The sequence below is a fragment of the Carassius auratus genome, chromosome 8, assembly GCF_003368295.1.
Source record: "Carassius auratus strain Wakin chromosome 8, ASM336829v1, whole genome shotgun sequence".
Taxonomy (NCBI): Eukaryota; Metazoa; Chordata; class Actinopteri; order Cypriniformes; family Cyprinidae; genus Carassius; species Carassius auratus.
This window is the reverse complement of record NC_039250.1, coordinates 10,550,178-10,576,795: the sequence shown is the minus strand read 5'-3', so window position 1 is coordinate 10,576,795 and position 26,618 is coordinate 10,550,178. Positions and strand designations below refer to the sequence as shown.

At 37.7% G+C, this 26,618-nt stretch overlaps 3 protein-coding genes across 8 annotated transcripts; 1 reads left to right on the top strand and 2 right to left on the bottom strand.

The window, feature by feature from the left end:
• Positions 1-1,747, bottom strand: LOC113108004 (probable ubiquitin carboxyl-terminal hydrolase MINDY-4). Its single transcript, XM_026270853.1, has 5 exons — positions 1,189-1,747; positions 855-974; positions 594-778; positions 246-502; positions 1-123 (listed from the first exon to the last, which is right to left on the bottom strand). Exons 1-4 carry the CDS (start codon positions 1,249-1,251, stop codon positions 337-339), a joined length of 534 nt encoding a protein of 177 aa, XP_026126638.1. The 5' UTR covers positions 1,252-1,747; the 3' UTR covers positions 1-123; positions 246-336.
• A 327-nt stretch (positions 1,748-2,074) lies between these two features.
• On the bottom strand, positions 2,075-11,870 carry LOC113107957 (nexilin-like). Its single transcript, XM_026270791.1, is given in 14 exon segments — positions 2,075-2,725; positions 2,877-3,240; positions 3,379-3,567; positions 3,650-3,871; positions 3,960-4,154; positions 5,216-5,407; positions 5,747-5,854; positions 5,856-5,936; positions 6,597-6,977; positions 8,493-8,641; positions 8,769-8,853; positions 9,293-9,484; positions 9,975-10,397; positions 11,702-11,870. Coding segments are annotated over 13 exon segments (2,538 nt in total). The 5' UTR covers positions 10,341-10,397; positions 11,702-11,870; the 3' UTR covers positions 2,075-2,711.
• A 6,616-nt stretch (positions 11,871-18,486) lies between these two features.
• LOC113107965 (TGF-beta-activated kinase 1 and MAP3K7-binding protein 3-like) lies at positions 18,487-26,149 on the top strand. Of its 6 annotated transcripts, none has more exons than XR_003292725.1 (8): positions 18,487-18,705; positions 20,927-21,095; positions 21,411-22,566; positions 22,760-22,920; positions 23,351-23,444; positions 23,563-23,634; positions 24,587-24,650; positions 25,316-25,584. XR_003292725.1 is itself a non-coding variant. In XM_026270801.1 (8 exons), the coding sequence occupies exons 2-7, from the start codon at positions 20,994-20,996 to the stop codon at positions 24,595-24,597; spliced, it is 1,599 nt and encodes a 532-aa protein (XP_026126586.1). In that variant the 5' UTR covers positions 18,487-18,705; positions 20,927-20,993; the 3' UTR covers positions 24,598-24,622; positions 25,316-25,508. The 6 variants fall into 6 exon arrangements, 4 of the variants coding, with proteins under 4 accessions (XP_026126586.1, XP_026126587.1, XP_026126584.1 ...); XR_003292724.1 differs by having other exon boundaries at positions 24,584-24,650; XM_026270801.1 differs by having other exon boundaries at positions 24,584-24,622; positions 25,316-25,508.
• Positions 26,150-26,618: the final 469 nt, after the last annotated feature.

Below are 26,618 nucleotides of genomic sequence, written 5' to 3'. Positions count from 1 at the left end.
TGGGATAGACTTTGTATTGGTAGTATTGACACCATTTGTCCAGTTTGCTGCTTCTTTACAGTCCTCCAGTGTTGCCATAACAGGTGACATTGTTTTTCGAGCTGGACGCCTCCTGCTACTTTCCTAAAGAAAATTAAGCAATGCAATGTTGTTAAGGAGGAATGGTGTAGAATTAAATATTAGTAAAGAAATTAAGCAAATAGCTTTTTAAACAAACGAATATTAACTTAATCAACATTCATCACCTGCGAGGAGCTGGCAATGGGACCTGCCATAATGCCTCGTCTTATCCTGCTACTTCTGTTCTTCTGGCTGTCAGTGTCTACGACCTTTTTCTCAGAGGGAAATCCCTTCTTTCGATACAGTTAAGAGACTATCCTGGCTAGACGATAAATTGTATACACTTCTCTCGTTTTCAGGGAGAACAGCAAAGCTCTTGTGCAGCTTTTCAGAAGGCGTTTGGGAAGGCACAACAGCTTGTGACACACTGCTTTCAGATAACCTGCGTAAAAGGTGAATGTTTATTGCTGTCAACAGATCTTGAAAGACTCAAACAAATGAACACACCAGAGTTGTGTAAAATAAATAAATACCTTGGACTGTCACACAAGAGATCTTCCAAACAACATTCCTCTCTGTAAACATTCCCAGTCGTGTGCGTGGAGGAACTGGATGTGGTTTGATTGTCACCATGCCGGCGTGCTTTGGTTTTACCACCTTCACTCATTCTGTCCTTCACCATCATCTCCAACATTGACTTCAAGTGATGTTCTTCGGTCTAAACACAAATGCATTTTATGACCTCTCTGCTTTTTCAACATTCTTGATATTTTAAGTTCAGATGACTTTGATACCTTATTCTTTTTGTAAAGGCCCTCAAGGTGAAGAATTCTGCGCAGATCTGCTCTGTTATTAATGCTTGAATTAGTTCGTGGAAGCTCTTCATCCATACAAGCTATGGTTTTCTTCAGGCCCTGCAAGTACATTTCATCATCCAACCAGAAAAAAAGACACATCTTTCATTAGAAATTTACATTTTAAACACAGAATATGTATATCATACTAAATAAATGTGTTTAAAGATTTCCCTACAATGCTGCTTTGGGTGGTACAGGAACGTTAGCATGTGTACCATGTTTACAAGTCTTCCAAATAAAATAAAATAAATGAAACTGATCTGTCACCCACCTTTCGACTGAGATATTCCCGAACTAGAGACGCGGAGACTTCTTCAACATCTTTGCCCATCATGGATCACAATAACACAGCGGTAAATATGGGAACAGGATAGCAAGTTGGCTAATTCGACGTAAATATCCCCAAACTTCACTCACACACCGAGTACTATTGGTCGGCACAAGTCATATTTTCATCTTCACGCCGTTACTGCATTTTCACGATGGTATTTTAATGTTTTATGAACTGACTGGGGGATAAATGAGGTAAGGATAGCTGCAGAGGCTTAAACGCTAACTAGCGGTCTAGCTTTTTGCCTTGTTGCTATAGTTACCAGACAGCAGACCACTGTTGACAGAGCGTGGATTAATTACACAGCTGCGCCTCCCTGCGGATGCTACATGCATTACTGTTCCAGTTTGCAAAGAAGAATATTGTTCTTACTTACAAAAGTAAAACATACTATTTTGTAGTATTCTGGTTGGAGAGTTGTAGGCACTCAAAACAGAGCTTTTTTATTTTTATTTATGTTTTGTCTGTTGTATTGAAATTTTGAGCCTTTAAGCTTGTAAAATACATGATATTATAATTTATATATACTTATATATTTATATATTTTACTATTTCTAGTTAAAAATAACGGTTTTATAAATATATATAATTTTTTTTTTTTTTCTTTTACCTAAATACATTTTCATTATACTTACATTCAAATTAGGAAAGCTTTTAAACCAAGTTGCATTATGTAATAACAAAAAAAAGGAAATTTACAGAAAATCATGCATTTAATTCTATTTGAAACAGTAATCAGATGAATCCGCCAGGCCTCTTCTCTAACTAATGAGTAATGAAAAGTATCATAAATAAAGTTGTTACTTCATAAAATAGACAACCTCACTTCAGTTTCATGAATTTTATTATAATTTTGTACATTACACAAATATTCTGCCTAAAACCTAAAATCACCTTTTGCTAACCTACATACACTGTCCATACATTTCATTTAGTCACTACAATTTAACATAGAAACAGCTGGGGTTATGAAAGCTCCATGTGTACATTTTATTCAAAACTTTAAATACTCAGATCAAAATGTGAAAAAAAGTCTGAACAGAGGTGCTTATGACCACAGCCCCTTTACAGACACTGAATCAAACTCTTAATTAACATCTCTTTCATTCAGTTACATGGGTATGAAATCCTTCCTCAGTGACATGGTGGCTTTATTTTGAACATACTCAACTGGATTTAATCAACTGGATTTCTTTTTCAGCTATGCTATGTATCTATGCTAGAAGATCATGGGAACAGTATCTGTGTTTTTGGCACAAATTCATCCCAAATATGGATTTGCTGTCGTTGTTTTGTTAACCGTGAGTGCAGCATCTAATGTAAACAACAGATTGCACCTCATCATTGAGCATATCTTCAGGAGGAATGAAAAAAAAAAACTCCTGTTTTTGGCCCTACCTTCAGAAATGAACTTTTATATAGGAAAAAATAAAAGTCTGGGAAAGTTCCAGAGAAGGAGAGCATCAGTAGTCCTCAGCTGGAAGGAGAAAGACAAGGAGACAGAGAGACACATATTAACAAGAAGAAGAAGAACCGAGTGGAAGCGGAGCGTGCGATCCGTTCGAGGTTAGAGACAGCATAAGAAATCTCAGCATGCAGGTGGTTAGTGGAGATGGAGGGCAGCTTACTTTCAATGGTGAGAATGCAGGTGCTGGCGGCAGTTCCTCTGCTGTTGACGGCTTTGCACATGTACTCTCCTTCGTCCTCGGGGAACGTTTCCGGCAAGTACAAGCAGTAGGTCTCCCCTCTCTCAATGTACTGGTAGTCTTCAGAGTCCGGCAGCAGCTCACCTTCAAACCACCAGGTGACCTCTGGTTTGGGTTCTCCTGTGATCTTCACTGTGAACCGCACAGGCTCTGCGTCTACCACTGATTGGTTCTTAAGGGGCTTTTTAAACCACGGAGCGCCCGACCTGGCGTGATCCTCTTCATCTTCGTAGGCGGCGGAGCCGTTAATGATGCTACCCTCTTCCTCCTCCTCGTCTTCCTTTTTCTAACAAGACACATGACAAAGTGTTTCACATGGAAAAAACAGCAAAGCAACAGAAATCGCATGCAGCTCTGCCATGCATTAGTGTCGAGATCAGTCCACCATTTAGCTCTTAAACAAAGTAACCCAGGAGAGGTTTACTTTTTGAAGGGCCGCGTCAATTTCCTGTTGTTCAAATTGCATCCTTTGCAATTTCTGCTCTTCGATCTTCTTCTTTTGCTCTTCTTCTCTGGCCTTGGCCATTTGTTCAAAACGTGCACGCATGTCCACTTTCTGCCTGAACGGGACGTCCTCCGCTTTAGCTGGAGTTGTTTTATCCTCATCTTCATCCTGTGAAAGAAATGAGCAAAATTCCTCATTTCACTGCTCTTTAGTGGGAATGAAAATGTGAGAAATTCCCTCGTTCTTTTACCTCCTGACAGCGCTCTGCCTCCCTCTCCTTGATTTTCTCATCAATTTCTTTCCTTCTTGCTCGTTCCTCCTCGATCTTCTTCTGGATCTCCTCCTCTGTGAGCTGTTTGATCTTCTCGAACTTAGATTTCAGGCTTTTGGCCTGGATGGAGCCGGTTCGCTTCAGCTTTGTTAGTTCTTCGTACTCGGTGCTCACCACCTCAGAGCTTTCATTGATCTCATCCTGAATCAAACCCACAGAACAATGTAAATAATTGAAGCATATTGAAATTGTAAGTGTAATGATCATTTTATTGGCCCATGAAGCTGACCTCGCCCATCTCTTGTCGCAACTGTTCAAACTCTTTCTTCTCCATCTCCATTTTCTGGCGTCTGGCCTCCTGCTTGCGTTTTCGCTCTGCCTCCTCTTTCATTTTCAGCATCTCCTCAAAGTTGATTTCTAGTTTACCTGGGTGCATTGCTTCCTGTGACTCTGTCCTCACCAGATTTTTATCATCATCCTGCACCTGTCACAAGAATGGGACAAACATCTCATAAGCCACTGATTTTTAATTGCATATGAACATACCTATTGTTCATAATTATATTACTTAACAAGGTTGTGCAAAATTCAGTACTGAAGAATTGACTTCAGTTCATGAGCTGAAACATCCCTCAGAAGCTCGAACTGTAATAAGTATAGTGCAAAATGAAAAATGATGTACAATAATCCCAGTTGAAAATCAAAAACTCATAACATAGGCTTAACTGAAGGTCTGGACCCCTAATTCTCTTCTGTACCAATACTCAGAACAGAATATTACTATTTTCTACACTACAATGATTATACAGTGCAATTGTATCTTGTTTATTATTATTAAGAAAATAATAAAAACAAAAAAACAAATGGCAATAATACAAGTGGAACTTTGTGGGAAATATTACCTAAACTGGAATTAATATGTATGATACCTCCTCTTTAAGACCTATTCTCTAAGGATGTATAGTATCCTCAATATATGTTTATTTTTGTCTTCCACTAAATATTTTGGCTTGTTTTAAGTCTCACTAAATGTATTTATTTATTATTATTGTATAATTAATCATTGTGACAGTTCTTCACATTAGCAGAATAGCTGTTTCTTTTTTAAAGTAAAAGTTTCTTACTTCTGTATCTCCATATCCAGTCAAATTATCCTGATCCAATCCAGGGCTCTTAAAGACACAATTTGAAAAGCATAACAGACAAGCACTGCAGCAGGTATACCATTTGAGCACATGTGTTCACATTTCAATTATTTGTTATAGAGTGAATCAGAGACCGTAAGTAAGCTAATGTATTGAAATTGATGCTGGTTAACATTTGTTAGCTGAGAGACAACATGTGCTCAGATGATATAAATATAATGAGCAGATTGCATTACAATAAACATGCAGCATAATTTATGTCTATGCTAAATCAAAAAGCAGAAGAGTTAAATATAATGTTCCATATAAGCCCATTAATGGATTTTTATTGTTGAATTGTTTTGTTAGTGCATGCAAATGGACTGTACATCTGCAAATAAGTTCTCATGCATGGTCCTACCATATTCTTGCGAGCTTCTGCGAAAAGTCTTTTCTCTTCTTCCAGCCGTCGCTTGGCTTCCTCCTCTTTCCTTTTCTGCTCTTCTTCTCGTCTCTGTCTTTCCAAATCCTCAAAGCTGATGGCCAGCTTCCCGGGTTTAGCCCCATCTGAGTTCATCATGGCCAGCAGGATGTCATCATCACTATTTACAACCTGTGAATCAATATATTAGGTTTGGGGAAAATAAGTTGAGAGGAATCAAGAGTTTGTTCTGGCGTCCAATTTACATGTCCGACTATGCCAAATCAGTAATCCCTTATCTCTGTCTGATTGTAGATTGCAGCTGTTATATTTCAAGTCAGACATTTTGTACATGCTGTCTATGACCTTTTGTAATTATAGTGAGCAGTTTATGTCTATTAAATATTACGTAGGCCTGATCAGAAAATCACTCTGATATATGCTGTCAAAGAAGATCATGGTTACCATAGTACACATTAAAAAACAAACATGATATTACCATGGTGCTGTTCCACAAGCACACAAACTGACCATGCTCTTTCTGGCCTCGGCAAAGGCCTTTCTCTCTTCTTCGATGCGTCTTTTCCTTTCTTCCTCCACTCGCTTATGTTCCTCTTCCAGCCTCTGTCTTTCCAGCTCCTTCAAAGCTGAGACGAAGTTTACCAGGTCTGAATTCTTCCTTCTCCTCCTTGGGATCCTGAGTATCCTCATCATCCTGGGCCTGTGGTTTATAGTTTATTATTGTTATTATTATTATTACATTATTATAGTTTTTTTCCCCTCAGAACTAACTTCACTTTCTGAGCCTCTTTAAACAAGCTGGTCTTGTGGCCATTTTTCATGAGCATATCAAATAATTTCTCCTTAAGTTTACACAGGGTTGTTGCAGAATAACCATCCGTGTAGCTTATTCCATTAACTGTAAATATCACAATATTTGTTTAGAGCTGTTTCACTTGTAAATGGTGCTCGATCTGTAAATATTTCTCTGCTGAGTTAAATTAGACATCTTTTCCACTGGAGAAAGTTACATTATGGATAGAGGCCAGAAGCCAGAATAAACAGTTTGAAGATAAAAATATCTTGATGGATTTTGAGATCCTTCATCTTTTAATGATGGATCTCATTCTGATGACACACATTCACTGCAGAAGATCTATTGGTAAGCAAGTGATGCAAGGCTAAATTTCTCCAAATCTGTTCTGATGAAGAAACAATCTAATTCACAGTACTTTTTGGATGGCCTGAAGGTGAGTAAATCTTAAACCAATTTTCAGTTTTGGGTAACTATTTCATTAAGTGTCCAAATAGTAAAAAAGCATCCACTCTATATATTGTATATGCAAACCGATATATCTACTGGTAGTGGAAATATGCCCACCATGCCCAGCTTGGCCTCTTCAAAAGCTTTTCTTTCCTCCTCCAGTCTGCGTCGGGCCTCATCCTCTGCCTGTTTCCTCTGCTGCTCCTGTCGCTCCTTCTCCTGTTCTTCAAAGGTCAGATGCAGTTTACCAGGGGTCACTGGCTCCTTCTCCTTGGGAGTAGAATCTGCATCGTCCACCTGTTCAATCATGGAGTGACGCTTGGCCTCTCTGAAAGACCGCCGGTTTTCATCATATCTTTTCTTCTTTTCCTCCTCAGTTCGCTTCTTTAGTTCCTCTTCTCTGTTCTTCTCCAGGTCCTCAAAGTTGATCTTAATCTTTCCCGGTTGTTTCTGTGATTTTACAGGCACCACTCGTACCAACAGACTGTCATCGCCGTCCTGTGATGTAGAAGAAGTGAAGAAGTCACCCAAACCGATAAAATAACAGTTTTGTCACTGGAATTATAAAGGTATGATTAAATGTCTTCCTGTTTTGTTAAGATTTTTGGGATACAAATGTGAGGTCTAATCTGAAGCAATAACCTTTTTTTTATATGCTGCTTTGACCTGCAACATTTCTGCAGTCATGGACAAGCATCCAGACAGGCTTCAGATAAGGCCTGACAGCAGAAGACATTCTTTGGGCACAGTTGCCTTCATCTGTGTCATACTAGACAGAGATATGGGACTGCTAATTCAGTCAGAGAGCATGGCCTGCAAGTGGTGTGGGAAACAGTTGGCAGTCACTTGTTGTCCATGCTTGTTAACTTTGGCTCCAGAAAGTGTGGCATTTTCTTAAATTTAACACCCAGTGGCATTTTAAATGTGAACTGACATGTCTTTGTAATGGACAGTAGGTCAGTTGGGCATCATTGCACACATTTTCTATATTATATTCTATATTACAGTTTCTATATTATACACTCGTGTTCAAAGATTTGGTAAGATTTTTAAAAGAAATTTTGGAAATGTTTCCTAAACACACCCAGGCTGCATTTACAGTATTTGATCAAAATACATTAAAAAGAGTAATACTGTTAAATATCATTACAATTTAAAATATGAAAAAAAATTTCAGCAGCCATATAATCTTTTGTAACATTGTTTATGTCGTTACTGTGACTTTTGAACAATCAAATGCAGTCTTGCTGAATAAATGTGTTAAACTAACAGGTTTCAAACTTCAGCCAATACATCAGTTTACATGAGCTAACAATGAACAATACTTCTATAGTATTTACTTAACTTAATTCTAATCTAAAATATATAAAAATGTTAAATATATTTGACATTTAACAGTTGTGCAGTTAACCATGAACTGTGCACTAACAAATGCTGTTACAAGATATTGCACATTGTTAGTTCATGTTAGATAATGCATTAACAAAAGTTTACAAATTAGAACTTATTGTAAAATATATATTGTTTAAATCACACTTGAACAAAAAGTGTGTTTGTGTGATTTTTATATTTTTTAACAGTAATAGTGGGCCATTTTATGAATCCAAATATTATATTTATGTATGTATTTAAACAATTAAAAAAATTGAATAAATAGATCAAATAAAATTATATAATGATACAAATTATTTAATTCAACTCATAGTTTAGGAATCCACTAAATTAATAGTGTTTTATTTTGCTTTATTATGATCATTTCTTACCTTGCTCGTCATTTTTCTATTGCAATGTGACATTATTCTATAATATAAATCCATTCCATGATTTGATTTCACTTCCATATATTGCTAGATTTTAAAATGCTTTACATTACATCAGAGGATTATGTGAGTGATTACAGATACTTTAGTGGAGATTTTCTGATAGTAGACCTGGTAAAGCAGCCGACTGCCAAAGTCGCATTAAAAGCATCCTCCTGTAGCCACAGCCTGTTATCATGACACACTGCCTCACCTCCTCTGCTTTCTTGGCCAGCTCTTTCTGAATCTTGGCCTTCTCTATGGCCTCCTGTGCAGCTCGCTTCTTTCTCTCCTCTTCTGTTCTTTTCCGCTCCTCCTCCTGCCTTTGTTTCTCCATCTCTGCAAACTTCCCCTTCACGCTGCCTGTGAATGGACAGAAAGCCGACAGTTGGTGTCTATAACGGGATTAAAGTGCTGTTACAAAGATTAAGTTGGATCAGTCCTAAAATCGAATATTCGATACGCCTCCGTTTTTCTAATTTCACCCTACCTGTAATCTTAGGAACATACGATTTTTCTGTCTTCGTCGGCTTCACCTCTTCCTCTTCATCACTAGAAGCGAGCAGTTCCTTTATCTGTGGAGGATCCGACAGTTGTTGTGAGGTTAGCCGTTTTATCCAGGATCAGAAACCATGCTGGTTGTAGCAAGCCAAGCAGGCCTTAATCCTTGTAAGACAGGCACATATGACCTACAGGGGCGGTTGCTGATTGGGCCATCATTCATGACATGGGCAGGGGATCAGTAGAGTGTGCATGCAGCAAGCAGGCATCACAGATACTGCTGTGTTTTACTGATAAAAGGATTTTTTATATATATAAGGTTTGTGTAATTTTTTTTAAATACCTGAAATCAGGTATTGATGCATGCCAAATCTTATGCAAACACTACATACCCAGCAAGCAGTATCTTCATTAACCTTAAGTCAAAATCTCCTAGTATGCATTGTTAGTGGCAGGGCAGTCAGTAGATGAAGTGACAAAACAAGATGCTGATGGGCACGATTCTCTACTGACCATTTGCTTCCTGCGAATATACTCTTTCTCTTTAACGTACTGCTCTCTGCGTTTCTTTTGCTCCTCCTGACTTCTCTTTTGGTTTCTTTCTTCTCTAGCTTTCTGCATGGACTCAAACTTATTCTTCACATCTTCTTTCCCCAACTTGGGAATATAACTTCTCTGTACAGGCTTAGATGTTTTAAGCAGTTTCTTCAGAAGAAAGAGAAAATGAGGTAGGAGAGATTGTCAGTCGAATAGAGAAATGGAAAAATAGTTCATTTCTAGTTTTTCTTCTTTTTGTTTTCCAGAGAGTATTGATTATATAAAGATGACATAAAACACAGTTGACTACTTTTCCATTTCATAAAAAGCATATTATTTCTTTAAAATGTAGAATTTTTAATCATTCATAAAATAAAATAATGAATCATACATGTATATAATTCATATTATAATTGGCTATTTCTATATTTAAATATGTGTTTTATATTTATTTATTTATATATTTATATTTATTTTGTAAAATAATTTTATTCATAATAATACACATAAAAAAACACTATATTTGAGTCTGTTAATCATTTAACTTTTTTATAATTAATTTAGTGGTGTGTAATTATTTGAAAATATTGAAATATTTATGTATGTATTTACTTATATAGCCTACTAGCATATTTTTTATAGCCTAATCATACTGTACCTCTTGTTTTAGTGCCACCTCTGACATATTTGTCAAATCATGCGATGCATCCTCTTCTTCATCTTTCTCCACTTGGTTGATGTTTTCCTCATTTGTTTTTGAAACCCTCTCTCGTTTTCTCGTCCGGCCGGTGGTCTTTGTCTCCTGTTTTGGCTCTTTCTTCTCTGGTAAGTTGGTCTTCTTTGCTTCATCTGCATCACTCTTTATCTCCACTTCTTCAGACATGCTCACGTCACATGTTTCCTCATCGTTGATTGTGTTCTCTGTATCATTATCATCAGCTATATCGTTCGTATCGTTGTTTTTTGTGTTGTTTATATGCATCATGTCTGTTGACACGTCTGCCATGCTCATCACTTCAGTCATGTTGTTGTTTCTGAGACACACTGTAACAGGGCCTGCTGCAAGATACGTCAGATGAAGCTGACATTGGGAAAAAGACGTCATCACCACAAGATTCCATTGCAAAGGCACTGCTTTTGACTAACTGCAATCTTTATTATGTTACAGATTCTTAGACTGTTACTTGTTTTCTTTAAAAGGTAAGTAAATGGTACTAAAGTAAGCTTTTAGTCTTGATAGTGTTAGTTGGTGGTCTATAAAAGAACAGATGTGTGTGGGACCTCCACCAGGAGCCTTTTGGGACAAACAAGCCCTAAATTTAACTCCCAGTCTGGGTCCGGCCATGTGATTGGGGCTATTTTTACCTGGAGATATGAGTCTAAGAAGAGGTCAGCACCCAGATGGCACACAAGACCCCTGACTAAATGACTACATTTCGGATGATTCAGATGTGTTGTGCCTCTACAGTGCAAAAATACAGTCAATTTATTTATTGTGAAGGTATCTTTGTATTTCATAAGTTCTGCATCTGACATCATTCATCCAAGCTACAATAAACCCAGAGGAGCAGCATCATTTACCCATGCAGCACAGAAAAACACAATTCTAAGCACAGTTCAATACATGTGTAATATTATATACCTGTAATCATCTGAATTTTGATGCATAGTCACTCTCCTTTGCTATAAATATATGACTCCCTCCGGTGAATAGAACTCACAACTGATCACACCTCACTTTTAGAAGATGACAAGATGAAGACAATATGGCGCCCGCAAACAGTGTTGCCATTTTTAAACTCCACATTTCCAACTGAATTATACATGTTTATCAATTGTTGTGAACTTATGCAGTACACTAAACATTTTCCACAGACATCCATTCCTTAAATGTGGCTACACTGTTTACAATCTTAGAATTCAGACTTAAACTTAACATTTAAGGTTGATTTCAGAATTTTATTGGATACTGAGGTTGTTTTTCAGTTTAAAAGCATTTAGCCAAATTTTTATATTTTCATTTAGGCTAGTTGTTATTTAATAAAGTGTTCAACATGAATGTATACAAATATCTTTATACTTTGGCTAAACAATAATTTATTCAAATTTCTCATAACGTGGTCTCCACTAGTTTCTATGAAGATCTTTAGCTTTTTGCAGTTTTTTTTTTTATTTATAAGCCTTTCCTCCCTAATTATTTGGTGATCCAATTGATAAATAAAAGTATATAAGAAAAGGAATAAATAAAAGTCTATTCTTGGTGAGTTAAGTAAAGATATGAGGTCGACCATGTAACACAGGCCCTCATCTAACACCCCCCACCCCCCCCCCAGATTAAGGTTATTAACCTGAACACTCCATAAGAGATAACGTAAATTATCCTACCTTCTTTAGAATGATATCCTCCCTTTGTCTTCAATCATAAGATTTTTTTCTTCTTCTGTAGTTCACGGCGACTTTGATAATGCCAAAATCAAGTCTAAATCCCCAAGCACAGGTTCAGTCTTCTCTTCCTGTGCGACAGAGAGTCAAATGAGCGCAGTCGGGTATCGGTGGGCGCTATCCATAAAAATATCCGTGCCCCTCTCCGTCTACCGCATTCCACACGCGCCACCGGCTCACGGCCTCAGCTGTCGCACCACATATGTCTCCTTATCTCCGAGTCTGAGGCCCTTTTACACTAAATTAATTGTTGGAACACCGTAATTGTTATTTTCAGTCTGTCATCGACATAAATTGCCTGTAATGTATTATTTAGTAATGTGCTTATTCACTAGTTTATGTATTTTTAATGGCAGCCTGCATGTACACTAAAGGTAAAACTTACGTTGAATTCAGCCTTTTATTCCTCATTTGCGACGGTTTCGTTATTTTTTGTATTTTTTATTTTTTGTATTTGTCATGTCTAATAGTATTATTTGCATCTTAAATTTGAGCTAGGCTACTTAAATATTGTACCATACACAAATATAATAATAATACATGTTAAATAAGTTCACGTGATTAATTAATAATAATATTTTTTTCTTATCAAAAATGTTTTATTGAAAGATATATTTGCTGTAAATTGTATGGTAATTCATATTTTTTCCATTGCCAAGCCAAAAAAAAAAAATGTTTTCAGCATTTAGAATTTTTTTTCGATTAATAATCCACATTAGAGGTAGGTTTGTATACTGTAGAAGCTGTATGGAAGCATGTATCATGTTTGTTTGTTTTCATTCATATTTTCCACACAAACATCAGCTTGTTTACATGGAAAGCTATTGTTGGCCGTTGGAGCCAGCAGGCTTTATCTTGAGAGTGTGTGGCTGGTCCAGTCAGTTCTGACCCACTTATCACAGTCACATAGAGGTGTGTGATAACCAAGATATCTCAATGGGCCACTCCAGAACTCAAACAATATCACAGCGTATAACAACCTAAAAAAAAAAAAAAAAGGTAAGTGAATAAAAATGGCCACTTTCAAATTATTATTTGTTTTATTGTTTGGATTTATGATTTTAGAAAATGCTAATATTACTTAAGCATTAATAGACAACAGGTCTTGTTGCTGTGGTGACTCAGACCTGTCAGTGGGGATCTGTTGGCTCATTGCTCTTTGACACAACAGCATGCTTTCGGGATGAACCGTTCTAATGCCTCTCTCCAGAGCATTCATGCATTGTATTCATATTACAAATGACTAATAATACTACGAAAAAACTTTGAACAGTTAATTGATTGCAGCTCTCTCACCAGCCAGTGGTGGTAGGGGAGTGGAGGTTCTTTGAATTTTTAGATGCAAATTATTGTCCATCTTAATATTTACAAATGATTCATTCAGCAAGGGTTAACCATAACAAGCTGGAAACCCCCTCAGCCTGAAGGACAGCACTGTCATCTGTAACAAGAACTCAGACCCAGCATGCATCTCTCTCTCTCTCTCTTCAGAGTGCGACACCTTCGGTACTGGAAGACTCATACTCAGGGTTAAAAGAGTTTATGCTTGCATGAGATGTCTATATAGTGTCATGCAAGGGGTTGCATTTCCTACCATAAAATAAAAAAATTAGATAGACTATAAGTCATACTATAAGGTTCTGACTCCATTTTATGAATATATTTAACCCTTATATTGTTTTAGCCTCAGAAAGTTGCTCTAAAAATGAATTTTCTTCAATATGAGGGCTAAATTGCTATGCTAAAAGCTCCACTCAATGTGGGACAACAAGGGAAAGCCCGAAATAGCGTCCCACCTGTGGGCAGAGATCAGAGCTATAGAGACAGCTAGCCTGCTAATGCTCACTGCTGCTTCTCTCACTGCTTAAACAGAACAGATTTGGAGAAATGTAGCATTACATCACTTACGCACAATGGATCCTCTGCAGTGAATGGGTGCCGTCAGAAAGAGAGAGCAAGAGATGCTTATAAGTTCTCCAAATCTGTTCTGATGAAAAAACTAATTCATCTACATCTCAGAAGGACTGAGTTGTATTTTCATCAAATTTACATTTTGGGGGGAAATATTCCTTTAGGCAGAGGAAAAAGGCTTTCAGAGGGTCATGACTTGACAAACACTGCAATCAGAGGTGGTATAAATAGCTCATTGCTCTAAGTGTGGTGAACAGTGCTATGGCAGGACTTCTCCATACAGGTGGAGCGGAGGCAGTCTGACACTTCCTCAGGTTGGGACCTGTGACACTTTTATGACCAGCTGCACTTTGTTTATTTGGGTGGAAACAGTTTCCAGCTCCATTAAAAAGAAACAATGTTTTTCATTTGTTGACACTGAAATTTGGTCAAACCTTTTTTTTTTTTTACAGTAGTCAAAATGTATTATCTTTTTTTGTTGCAAGCCAATGCTTGAGTTTTCATTCCAATGGGAATAGCAACAGATCTTTTCTTCTGTATTGTGGCATCTAAGTGAAACAGATTATTAAAGAAGAACAAATGTAGGGTGGGGCCTTAGATTTGTCCACTGGATGTTGATTGGATGGAGGTGGATCTAAATGTGAGCTTACAGCTGATTATAAGAAAGAGGCAGGGTTTAAGAGTATGAAATGATTGGAGAAATACTGCACATATCAAGAGAGAAAAATCTGATAGATCCAGCTGATATTTTGAATAGGAAATATTCACGAAAATATCAATAAGATGCATTTAAAAAATAGATCTGAATTTTATTCCATGCCAACTTTAATGTGAAAATTGATCTGGGCATTTTTAGGTACTATTAAACTTCTTGGGATGGATAAATTATGGAGCCATTGATTGCACATCATCATGTCTGTCTGACTAGGCAAGAAAAATTATTCCCAAATATCACACAATAACTAATGCCAGGTTTATTTGTACAAATAATTTTTTTTTAAATCCCACAGGAAGCGTGATGTCAAATGTAATGTAACACTCTTTATTTCTTCTTCTCTTTGACTCTTTACTACTGTTTTCTTGCCTGCCTTGCTCCCTCTCTCAACAAGTCAGCTGTTGGCCTGGTTGGGCATATATTACTCTACTACAGGAACAGGTGCAGATCACAGCAGGACACTGGGCAGGAAGGAAAGTTTACAGTTGGTTTGAAAAAGAAATTGTAACACTTGAAACACTTGTATTTGCTTCACAGTTGCTGAAGTATGCCGCATAACAATTCACTCAAGCATGTTCCAATATTTTCAGGCCCTGAAATATAGCTTGATGGGTTTAATTTAATTTGTACCTTTGCTAATTTATCAGAGCGATTTGTGTTAGAGTACAAAAAGATACTTTAAAAGGTCTGAAACAATAGTCTATTGATTATAACTTTTGCATAGTTTTACTTTTAGGTCAAAATGTATAAACTGTTGTTAAAGCATTCAAGTATAGTTCGCAAAACATTAAGATATCCATTGCTAATCATGACCAAGGTCTAAAGAGAGCTGTATTTCCTCTGCGTATCAGCTTACAGATAGCTGAAGTCTTCACTATCAGGTACCAGAGCAAAGCTAAATTAGGGATTGTGACAAGTGAGAACTGGCTGACTGCCCAGGAGCTCAGAGAAGAAATGTTGACTTATCAATCTCAAATAACTTTGCTATGGTCTAAAATCCTGATCTGTGTCAGAGATCTCAAATAGACATATGACATAGTTATTCCACTGTGTATATGTACAGTAGCAAAATACTATACACATCAGAATTGAAGTCTTAAACTGGAAGTCTTGGCCTCAGCTTATAGAAAAGATGTCTCCATAGCTCCTGTATCTTTTTGATTTTGCTTAACTTACATAACAAATTATTAATAAGTTTAAATTCAAAATTTTTTATGTTTTATTTTTTGTTACATAATGCTTTAACCAACCTTAACTAAAGGGACTTTACTGTAAAGTGTTACTGTTCTTCAGTTTAATTCTCAGATGTCATATGCAGGACTATTTGACATAAATCATTTCAAAAATGAGTTGCCTTCATAGATCTGTCCAGAGGGAGGGTTTCAGAGGTGTTTGGTATTATGCTAAATCATATCTGTAGCTGAGCAGCAGTAAATGACTCCCTCACCTGGTGAACTGTAAGAAAAACATCTCAATGCATTAAAATTTGAGCCCAACTCTTGATGCTTTGGGAATTTTTTTGCCTTCGAATGGTTTAGGTTTTGGGTTGTTCTTCATGATCAAGTGTACATTGATGTTAAACACATTTAAAATAATAGAGGCAGTATTATACGTTTAACCCCCCAAAAGCCTATTGTTTCATATTTGATACAAGGCTCTTAAATAGCCACATGATCAAACATTTTCTGAAAAACTTTTTGCTGTGAAATCTTTACAGATTTTTATGAAATATAATAAAAATAGGTATTTTATTATTAATATTAACTAATTTTAAGTTGAACACTTAATGAACTAAATCAACTTTTTTTAAAAAATCATGTTAAACTATATGATATGCAAATTTGCAGACTTTTGACTGAGTAAAAAAAAAATTGTAGATCTCTCAGTCATCAATGTATTACACTGCTTTATATATTTTGCCCCATGCACAATATCAGAATTTCATCTTACATTTTGGCCGTAAACAACAGCAACTGCAACTTCATATTGTCTATATCACATACAGCCATTAAACCTGAATGCATCAAATATTATATGATGATAATAAAAAAAAAAAACATACTCAACCCTTTCATGCGTCAGGCCATACAGGGTTAAAGTGTGCACGACGAGTATATTGGTTACTAATGGTTTAGCAATGTCGCCTACGACCTAAAAAAAACAAAATTAAAAAAAAATAATAATTAAAAAACAACCCAATGTGGGTCATTTTGGCAACCCAGCACTGGGTACATCCCTTTTTGACCCAGCGCTAGGTTGCCAAAATGACCCAACTTGGTTAAATCAACCCAACGTCCTTTCCCCAGCAGTCTCAACCCCCCAATTTGGGTTGAAAAACTAACACAGCCTTAAAAAATTTACAAAAGCTGTCAGTTTACCTTTAAAGGGGCTCATTATTACCTAAACGTACATATAGGTATCTAGATCACATATTTACTATAGTAGCTACATTTTGAAAGAGTACCACGGTGGTACTACCACACCAGAGACAAGTGTCTTGTTTGTTTGTATTTACCCTTATTTTGGTACAGGAGTGTTTACAGGAAGTAGATCATTTTAAATATCTTGGTATTTGGTTAGATCAAAAGGGAACATGGAAAACACACATTGAAAAGGTGGAATCAAAATGCAAGAAAGTCATAAATTTAATGAGAGCGGTAGTGGGGAAAGATTGGGGAGCAAATAAACAATCATTAATGTATATTTATAGGGCTCTAATGAGGGCAACAATTGATTATGGATGTTATGTTTATGGAGCAACAGCTAAAACCCATTTATTGAAGTTAGATAGAGTTAGTAATAAAGCATTGAGGATCTGTGCAGGTGTAATGAGATCAACACCAATTAAAGCAATACAGGTTGAGTTAGGAGAAGTGCCCTCAGACCTGAGAAGAGATAAAATCATGCTTACATACTGGAGTCGCTTAAGTGGATGTGGGTTTGAAAACCATGCTAAGAGCATTATTCAGGAATGTTGGGAGTATAGTTCTTTTAAAGGTAATGGTTTTGGATGGGTAATAAAGACTAAATCAGAGGAATATAGAGTAAATAATATATGGTTTAACTCCCCTACACCTATCAGTAATATCCCTATTTGGTTATTTCCAAGAACTGAGATAGACTTAAATATATTGGAATTAAAAAATGAATGGGAAGAGAGTAGGAAAGGACATTTGGCAAGTCAGTACATAAGGAACAAATATTACAGTTATTTAGATATGTATACAGACGGATCTAAAGATGAAGAGGACAAGGTAGGAATAGGAATATATATACCAACAATGAATATAAGCATTGGGAAAAGATTACCCGATCAGGCATCAGTGTACACGGCAGAGATGATGGCGATTATTGTAGGACTGCAGTGGGTTGAGGAAGTAAAACCAGACAGAGTGGTGTGTTGTGTTGACTCTGTAGCAGCTCTTTATAGTATTCAAAATATGAAATCTAATAGAGAAGATCTAATGCTAGAAATTCAACAAAGTTTATTTAGATTACAGAGACTACGGATAGATGTGAGATTCTGCTGGGTACCTGCCCACACAGGTGTACAAGGGAATGAGGGAGCAGACAATATAGCAAAAAAATCAACTAAGATGAACAATGTCATAAATATACCTCTTGGAAAAGGAGAAGCTAAGGCGATAATTAAAAAAGAAATGTTAAAGAAATGGCAGGATAGGTGGGATGTGGATAAAAGTGGAAGGAAATATTACAGCTTGCAAAAATCTATTAATGCTCAGGGTGTGAATAGAAGTAACAGAAGAGAGGAGAGTGTTTTAACCAGGCTAAGGTTTGATCACACAGGGTTAAATAAAACACTGTTTTTAATGGGCAAAAGTCCATCAGATGAATGTTTGGAATGTAGGTCCAAGGAAGATGTAGAACATGTATTGCTATATTGTAAGAAATATAGAGATGAGAGGATGAGGCTAAAACAAAAGATAAGTCAGACAGGAAGGAAGTGGAACCTTGAAGGTTTATTAGGCACAACAGGAGATGGGGTAAAGGATACACAGAAAGCAGTTATACAATATCTAAAAAGTATAGGGATATACAATAGGATCAGGATTGTTCTTTACCCCAGCCCGACAGAGGGCATGAATGTGCCGTGTATCGGTACATGAGAAACCTTCAACCGGAACGTCAGAGGAAGAGAAATAGGCGTAAGCGAAGACGACAATTTTGTTGCGACTGTGCCAATAACCGCTGTGATCCCTGAAGAATCGTTGTCATTTCCGATCATCTCAGCAGTCCGGTGACACACCCCCTGTGAAAAGCTTCGCTTGGATGTTCAATGGCCGTGAGGCTCCGGCGTACGGTATGTTTTACTGCTGTGAGCACGGCGAGCAGTCAGCCGTTGTTTGCACTACATCGAAACTGACAGCGAGTGATCGTATAAACTGCTGCTTGGGTTTTTAACGATGTCAACAAGCTTTTTAGTAGCTATTTCGCGCAGGATTAATTAGACGTCAGTCAGATAAACACACTGGATCGGCGCGCGTTGCGTTTCCGTTTTTTTCCTGCGGCTAAATACCGGACGACTAGCGGCTATGCTAAAGCTAACGGTTAATGAACAGCCAGTGTTTTTTTTTCTTTTCTAAGAGATAATTACGTGCGAATGAAACGATTGTGTTTGTCGTGATATTTTCATATGTTTTAGAATAATGCGGAAACTTTAGTTTTGTAATGTGTCACTGTTGTCTGTGTTGATCCCTTTCTATCTTTGCCATCATTTATAAATAGCGTTGGGTTGTAACTTAGCTCTTAAACGGATTTGGCGACGGCTCGTCGTGGTTTTGCCGCGATCAGGAGGCATCTGACACAGGTAACGTTATCGGTCAAAACTGTCACTTTAGCAGTTTCTTTACGGTAACAGAATGTGTTTTTTATAAATGCTAAGCTGGCTCGGCTAGTAGGAAACAGTGCTGGAATGAACCTGTGCTTGGTTTCTGTCAAGAAGAACTGAAACTGACAAAGGAACCATGAAGTTGATGTCGTTAATACAATCTAAAATGTTGGTGTTTTGTTTTAGATTTGCTGTTGACTCGGGCTTATTTATAATATATATATATATATATATATATATATATATATATATATATATATATATATATATATATAAACAGTGTTGCATTTAATTGCATATATTGTGTACTTATGTGTCACTTGTATTTGTGGCTTGTTTGAGGTCGGCATACCATCCATTTGCTTGTGTTCCGTTTAATAAATAAAGTGATTACAGTGGTGCAGTTATGCTTGTGACTTGGTAACATCTGTCGTGTGTGGATGGATGAAGTAGAGCGGAAGAGAGTTGTACACGTGAAACGGTTCATGTCTCACGTTGCATGATGTCGTTGCCAGTGGTGAGGTCGCTAAACACAACACAAGCCATTCTTCTGCGCTGTCACACACAGGACTAGCTTTATATGCCTTTTAGCTTTGCATTTAAACCGGATTTACCTGAGATATAAATAAACATGCTTTTGTTCTGATGAATAGGGTAGCAGTTTTTCAGGTGCAGGTATGAAGTCTTTGTTCCTGTCCAGTAGTGCGCCATGTTCACACTGCAGCAGCCGAGAGTCTGCTGCAGAAGCGATCTGAACCCTGTAAAGCCAGACGTGTCAAGTAATAGTCAGCAAAATCTATTGTTTTGAAATGGAACACATTATTGAACCGTTAGACAAAATAATAAAAAATTATGTTTATGTTTTGTATCATGTTTGATACATCATAGCTCAAATAGTTGTATGATATAGGCCTAGATAATATGGGAAAACAAGTTTATTCAGAGGCACTTTTGTGCAGATGTTGAATATATGTTAGTTATTGTCAGTTACAAAAAAGATGAAATTCTGATAGCTTGTAATGTAAATTAGTGAGGTCTTTATAAACGGCCATTCAATATATCACTATATCTCCTAATATGTCTTAGTTAGATTATATTTTAAAGTTTAGTTTTATGATCAAAGGTGTGTAGTTTTAATTATTAGGACATACATTGCAATGGAATACAATGATGATTGAGTGATGTACAAATTTCTTAATGCAATATGGACAATCAAGTAAAGTTGCTTCAGTGAATTAAATGTTTATCTTGAAATGTTACTAACAATATAAAAGTTATTCTTACATTTGTTTTATAAAATAATTAAACCTTTCACAGTTTACCACAACTTAAAGGTGGACAGTTTAAGAATTATACTAAAAGGTCTTTTACTTCTAAGGGCGTGTGGCAAATTGTGTACTAGTTTTTTTTTTTTTTTTAAAGCAAAGTTTTGGTTATGTTGATCACTTATTATGCTTAAGAAATGTACTAATTTTGTTGCCTAGGCTTTTAGGGTTAAAGGGATGGTTCAGCTTATACTCACCCTGTCTTACTGAGCAACTTGTATAGTTAATGATGTGTGTTAATGAAAGCAAAACTGTCCCTTTAATGATTTCTTTGTTGCAAACACCCCATGGTAGTTTGTTAGCAGTGCATGTGAGTAGTCAAAATCGATCTGTGGCTCTGATGTGATGTTATTCATGCGTGTTGTCAGGGGATGAGAGGAGAGCAGGTGCTACGCTCCTGGCTGCGGACTCAGTGACTCTCTCTTTGGGCTCAGGATGGCACAGGGAGGGCCTCAGTTAGACTATCACATACTGCAGGACCTCAAGCAGCGCTTCCCAGAGATTCCAGAGAAAGTAGTGTCCCAGTGCCTTCTTCAGGTGAGAACCAGCAGTCACAATTGAAACAAATGGGAACTTTAGAGAATATCACAAAAAAAAAAAAAAAAAAAAAATATATATATATATATATATATATAAATTGATATAATAAAAATGACAAAAGTAAAAAAACATTCAAAAACAACTTTTTATAAGAGACCTGTAGATCATTATATAATGATGAGCAGTGAGGGTTAAGTTTTATCAGTTCTATTATTTTCTGCTGTGTCATTCTGGCTCAATGCCATAACTGAATTTATCAGAGAGGCATCAGTTGTTGATCAAGACAGTTTACTTCTCTGTCTTCCATTTCAGAACAACAATAACCTGGACCTCTGCTGCCATCTGCTGGCTCAGGAGAGTAATAGATACCTGTATGAGGAGTACCACAGCCCAGATGACTTGCACTTAAACCGGAACCACATGCTGCGCATTAGCGTGGGTTACCCTGCAACTGAAGGGGTTAAAAATAATGCTGGTGGCCGAGCTTTGGTCCACAGTTCCAGCGACGGGCACATCGAACATCCTCGAAGTGGTTTCCATGAGCCCCTCTCCGCTCCAGCTACTATGGCGCCATCACCTGGCTTCAACCCCTTCTTCATGAACGATCAAGGACGCTCGAACATCCCCACCCCTCCACCCAGCATCCAGGGCATGTCGCCCACATACCACCCTGTCCCACGTTACATGTCTCCCATAACAGTTACCCTGTCCCAGAACATCCCCTCTGCCCCACAAGCGCTTCAGATCCCTCCTGGTGCCTATAGTGGGAACACCGTGTACATGCGTCCCTCACCGTCTCAAAGTCCTCAACCCACTCCCTGGTCCACATCTGGGACATCTGTGTACCAGCAGTCTCCTTACGCCACTCCTACATACCCGTCCCCGTACAGTTCTCCCCAACATCAGGTCCCGCAGCCGCCCCAGGTGTTTCTGCCCATAAGTCCCCCCACTCTCCCTGGGCTGTCCTACCAGCAGTCGCCAGTTTCCCACAGGCCTTTTATGTCCTCCAAAGGCCCTATAAAGAACCAGATAGAGATCACACTGGAGGGACAACGGCCACGGAGCAACTCCCCTGTACATGCTCCGCAGGGATCTCTCTATATGGCCACCAGCACTTCCCCAAGCTCCCCGTCCCGGGCCATTAGTATGACTGGACCTCTCGGGGCCTCCATTCATCAAGGAATTTATGTCCACCAGGGTGTGGCAAGGCCCCGGCCTGCATCCTCTCCTCAGCCAGCCACATCTGCGTTCATCAAGATCAAAGTGTCCCCTGGACAGGTGCAGCGTTCCTCAAGTTCTCCACCAGTTGAGAGAGAATCCCTCCTCAATATAGTGGACCAGGGCGAACGCCATGGCGCCCCTCCTCCGATCCTGCCCATCTCTGCCCTGCCAGCGAACATCTCCAGTCAGATCAACCGCCTGCCTAGACGATCCAGTTCCGGCTCGGATGACTATGCATATACTCAAGGTATGAATCTGCTTATGCAAGACCTCATGTGTTTGCTTAGAAATTACACACAGATCAAGATCGGATCAAATAACACTTTCCTGTCAAAGTTGTAATTTCCTGTCCAGAATAAGCTGGTTATACAACTCTTTTGCATTCGTTTATGGTGTCTGTTGTTCAGTCTTGTATACTTGTGTCTAATGCTCCTCCTCAGCGCTGCTCCTGCACCAGCGGGCTCGAATGGAGCGTCTGATGAAAGAACTCCTGCTGGAGCGGCAGAAACTGGAGCAATTGAAGGCGGAAGTGAATGAAATGGAATTTGACGCCCTGCAGAGACGATTCAGACGGGTGAACAGCACCAGCCTGATCCCTCGGGTAAGAGAGAGACAAAAACAAGGCTTTTATACCATGTGAATACATCTTTTTGAACACACACCTACTTGTTTTATATCACTAATAAAGGGAAAGGATGAATCCTCATCAACTTCTCAAAATTAGCCTGCATACCTAGAATTTAGGTGCAGAACTTGCAAACATAATAAGGTGGAAATGAATCACATCTGTTCATTCAATTCTCGCACATTCTGCATGCTTCACAGACTATGAATTAATCTCTTTTCAAAGGTTAAACTACTGTACATAATGTACCCATCCAGTGCAACCGTCACCTCTTTCCTCTGACTTTAACAAGCTACTGTGAAGCGATTAACAGCAATAAACTGCTTTTATGTCTGCAGCTAATGTTAAAAAGTCATGTACTCACTCTGTGTGTGTTTGTGTGTGTGCGTGCGAACACATTTCCTAGCCCGAGGATATGACCAGAATTCGGTCGCAAAACAGACAGCTCCAGATTGACATTGATTGCACCTTGAAGGAGACAGACTTGCTGCAGTCCAGAGGTAAAAATAGCACGAATGTAGCCATCTTTATAGCACAGCGTTATTTCATGTGATTGTTGAAAATTGTGCTGATCATTTGCTTCATCCATCTCTTATTTTTTGTTTATTTATTTCTTAGGCAAGTTTGACGTGAGAACCATGAACAACTTTTATGATAATATTCAACCTGGCCCTGTTGTACCTCCAAGAGGTGGGAATTCAATAATTTAATTTACTCAACTGTCAAAATGTTCCATATTTAAACATTTCATCATTTTATGTTTTGGTAATTCTTTACAACAAGGTTCAATTCCTTAATATTAGGGCTGTCCTCGGTTAAGGACTTTTGTGGTCGACTAGTCGTTCATTTGAAGCATTAGTCGACTAATCACACATTTCTTAATAAACCATTTAAGTCATTATTATGAGCCTTTAATTGCCTACATAGCCTAATAAGTGCTCAAGTACACGTATAAAGCTTGCCACAGCGCTCCGGCAGAAGCGTCACGCTCAAGTTCACAGACCCAGATGGCAGAAAGCAGTCATTATTTTACAAAAGCACGTTTTGTTGTTAAAGTGAGTGCACATGAATAAACATAGTCTTTACATATTTCAAAGTTGTATTACTCTTATCTATATGACCAAAAATGACAGAGTAGCCTATTTTAAGAGCAAGTTAGCTTTTTTCTTTCTTTCTGCGACTAATACAATTTTGGTCAACTAATGATTAGTCGACTATTAGGGGGCAGCCCTAGTTAATATTAGTTAATGCATTAGGTATCATGAACCCGAACTGAAAAATACTTTTTCAAGCATTTATTAATTTTTATTTATTTCTACATCTGTTAATACATTTTCAACATTTCAGATGAATGCTGTGTTCATGTCATAATTACTGTAATTGTTAGATGGAAACAACGACGTTCTACATGCAAATGTCTATTAAAAAAAAAAAAAAACTTTTATTCACCGTGTGCTGTGTGCATGCTACATTAGTATTGTATGTCTTGTTTATTTTTAGATGATTCCTGAATGAAGTCATTAAAAGAAGACAATTATAGGAATTATTGAACAGAAATATTATGAAATAACTGCATAAGTACTTTTTTACAGCGGCTAAAGCTGCTGTCATTTTGATTGTTTTCCGCATGTTGTTGCAGCAGTCAGGTGGTAGAAGTTGGAGCTGTTCAAAAAATCTTGTGAGTTTATTGATGCTCCAAAATTTTGGTAAGAGAAAAGATTTGGCCGAAAATGTAAAAAAAAAAATAAAAAAAATGTTTATATACACACACACACACACACTCATAAATAGAAACATTTAGAATAGAAATTCATTATATATTAACTATTTTGGTTAATTGATTATTAAATCTTTTCTTTTTTTTTTTTTTTTCTTTTTTGTTGGCTGAAGAGTGTTAATTTCAGTGCATCACTATTTACTATTTATGAAAAAAAAAAAAAAAATGGGGCTGGACACTTGATACATTAATGTTAACGAATTGAACCTTAAGTTACAAGTTTTGTTCCTTTTGCAAAGTAAGAATTTGCCTAGATGTGGCTTTCATTAAAAATCTCATAATAGTCTTACAGTATCTAGACTAACCTCCATTGAGCTAAAATGAGCTCTTTGCTCTGAATATCCTGTCAGATTTGTCCTGACCTCTGACTACACCAGTAAAGTGGAGGGTGTTGGGTTGCTTATGATGATATAGTGTTTCTTGCACCCTGGTTCTATTTTCATCACTCTTTTGTTGCTATGTGAGGCCAGTGGCCCAAATTGGCAATGGGCATGGCAGAACACTAGATCTTCCTCAAGCCTTCAAGTGTAGCTGACAGCAGCAATAAATAAATGTGTGCATGCCGTTTCATAATGTTTTGTCTCCTCTATCTAGTGAAGCCTCCGGTCGTACAGAGGGACGAGGATTTTGAAGGCGCTCAGTGGAACTGTGAAAGCTGCACGTTTCTTAACCACCCCGCCCTGCACCGCTGTGAACAGTGCGAGATGCCACGCAACACTTGAGCCGACTTCACCGCGACTCTTCCGACAGGCCATGAACCTCACTCTTCCTACTAATCTTCTGTTCCATCACGCAAAGTTCAAGTCCCGCCTTTCATTTGGCAATTTCTGTCCTCAGCTTCACCCAGCAATAACTGAGCCGTACCCCACAGAAGAAGAGACAACTACTCTAGTTAAATATTATCCAATCAGAAGCAGTGTTACCTCTTAAGGAGCTTCCTGCACTTGTATTTCCTTTTTTTTTTTTTTTTTTTTTTCCTACTGAAAAATGTTTTAAAAGACGAAGTACGGTGACTTAACAGAAACAATGGAAATGATTAATTGGTGCTGGAGTGGACCGAGAAGGTGTGGTTTTAGGAGAGGGAGGAGCTTCCAGATGTTGAGGAGGTGTGGTTTACCAAGCTACCATTCCAAGCAGAAGAAGACTGCCAAGTTTACACAGGGAAAAAGCCGACAAACAATCCCGCATACGGGGCTTCTTTCACAACATGATAAATTTGAGATAAGCAGGGGCTGAATCATTTTAATGTAGACTTTACACTGTATGTGCTCACTCTTCTTATGAATGAAGAACACTACAAGATCTGCATATGAACCTATACCTGGTACTTTTATGCATATGCCACACTGTATTCTGTGTTTAAGATGTTGATTTCCTGTGCAAATGCCTCAAGTGGCTGTACTTAATAAAGGATCTGATTCTATGTGACTATATGCTGATTTTGAGATCTTTCGAATGCAAAACCATGAGCATACCACATTATTAGTTTTTTATATGTTTATTTGGTTAGTATATAAATTAGTACAATATGTCACAACTGTATTCGGGACAGAAAAATCCCAACAGAAAGCACGCAATCACTCAAACGATACATGGGCCCTCATTCAGACACACCAACATGCACACAACAGACTGACAGTGCTAAAAAACAACAACCCTACAGTCTGCCTTTAACTACCTGTGTGGATACTTATGCAAAAGACTAATAATCACTCTTCAGATACTAGTCTATATGCAAGGCTTGATTACAACACAAGACCTAGGTTTTCTACAATGCAAAGTATCTTCTACCAAATCCCTTTTAAACTGAATATGCATATGTTTCCAGATGTGCACAAATTAACTGTATGGTGACAATTCATGTGCTATGTACATGATCTGTGCTTAAAGTAGCATC

Excerpts from the sequence above, each read along its gene's own strand:
- LOC113108004 (XM_026270853.1), bottom strand. The coding sequence starts at position 1,251 with ATGATGGGCAAAGATGTTGAAGAAGTCTCCGCGTCTCTAGTTCGGGAA. Across the intron at positions 975-1,188 it reads GGGAATATCTCAGTCGAAAG|GGCCTGAAGAAAACCATAGC; the intron begins GTGGGTGACAGA and ends ATGTACTTGCAG. Across the intron at positions 779-854 it reads GCCTTTACAAAAAGAATAAG|ACCGAAGAACATCACTTGAA; the intron begins GTATCAAAGTCA and ends ATTTGTGTTTAG.
- LOC113107965 (XM_026270799.1), top strand. The coding sequence starts at position 20,994 with ATGGCACAGGGAGGGCCTCAGTTAGACTATCACATACTGCAGGACCTC. Across the intron at positions 23,445-23,562 it reads AGACTTGCTGCAGTCCAGAG|GCAAGTTTGACGTGAGAACC; the intron begins GTAAAAATAGCA and ends TTTATTTCTTAG. Across the intron at positions 23,635-25,315 it reads CCCTGTTGTACCTCCAAGAG|TGAAGCCTCCGGTCGTACAG; the intron begins GTGGGAATTCAA and ends TCCTCTATCTAG.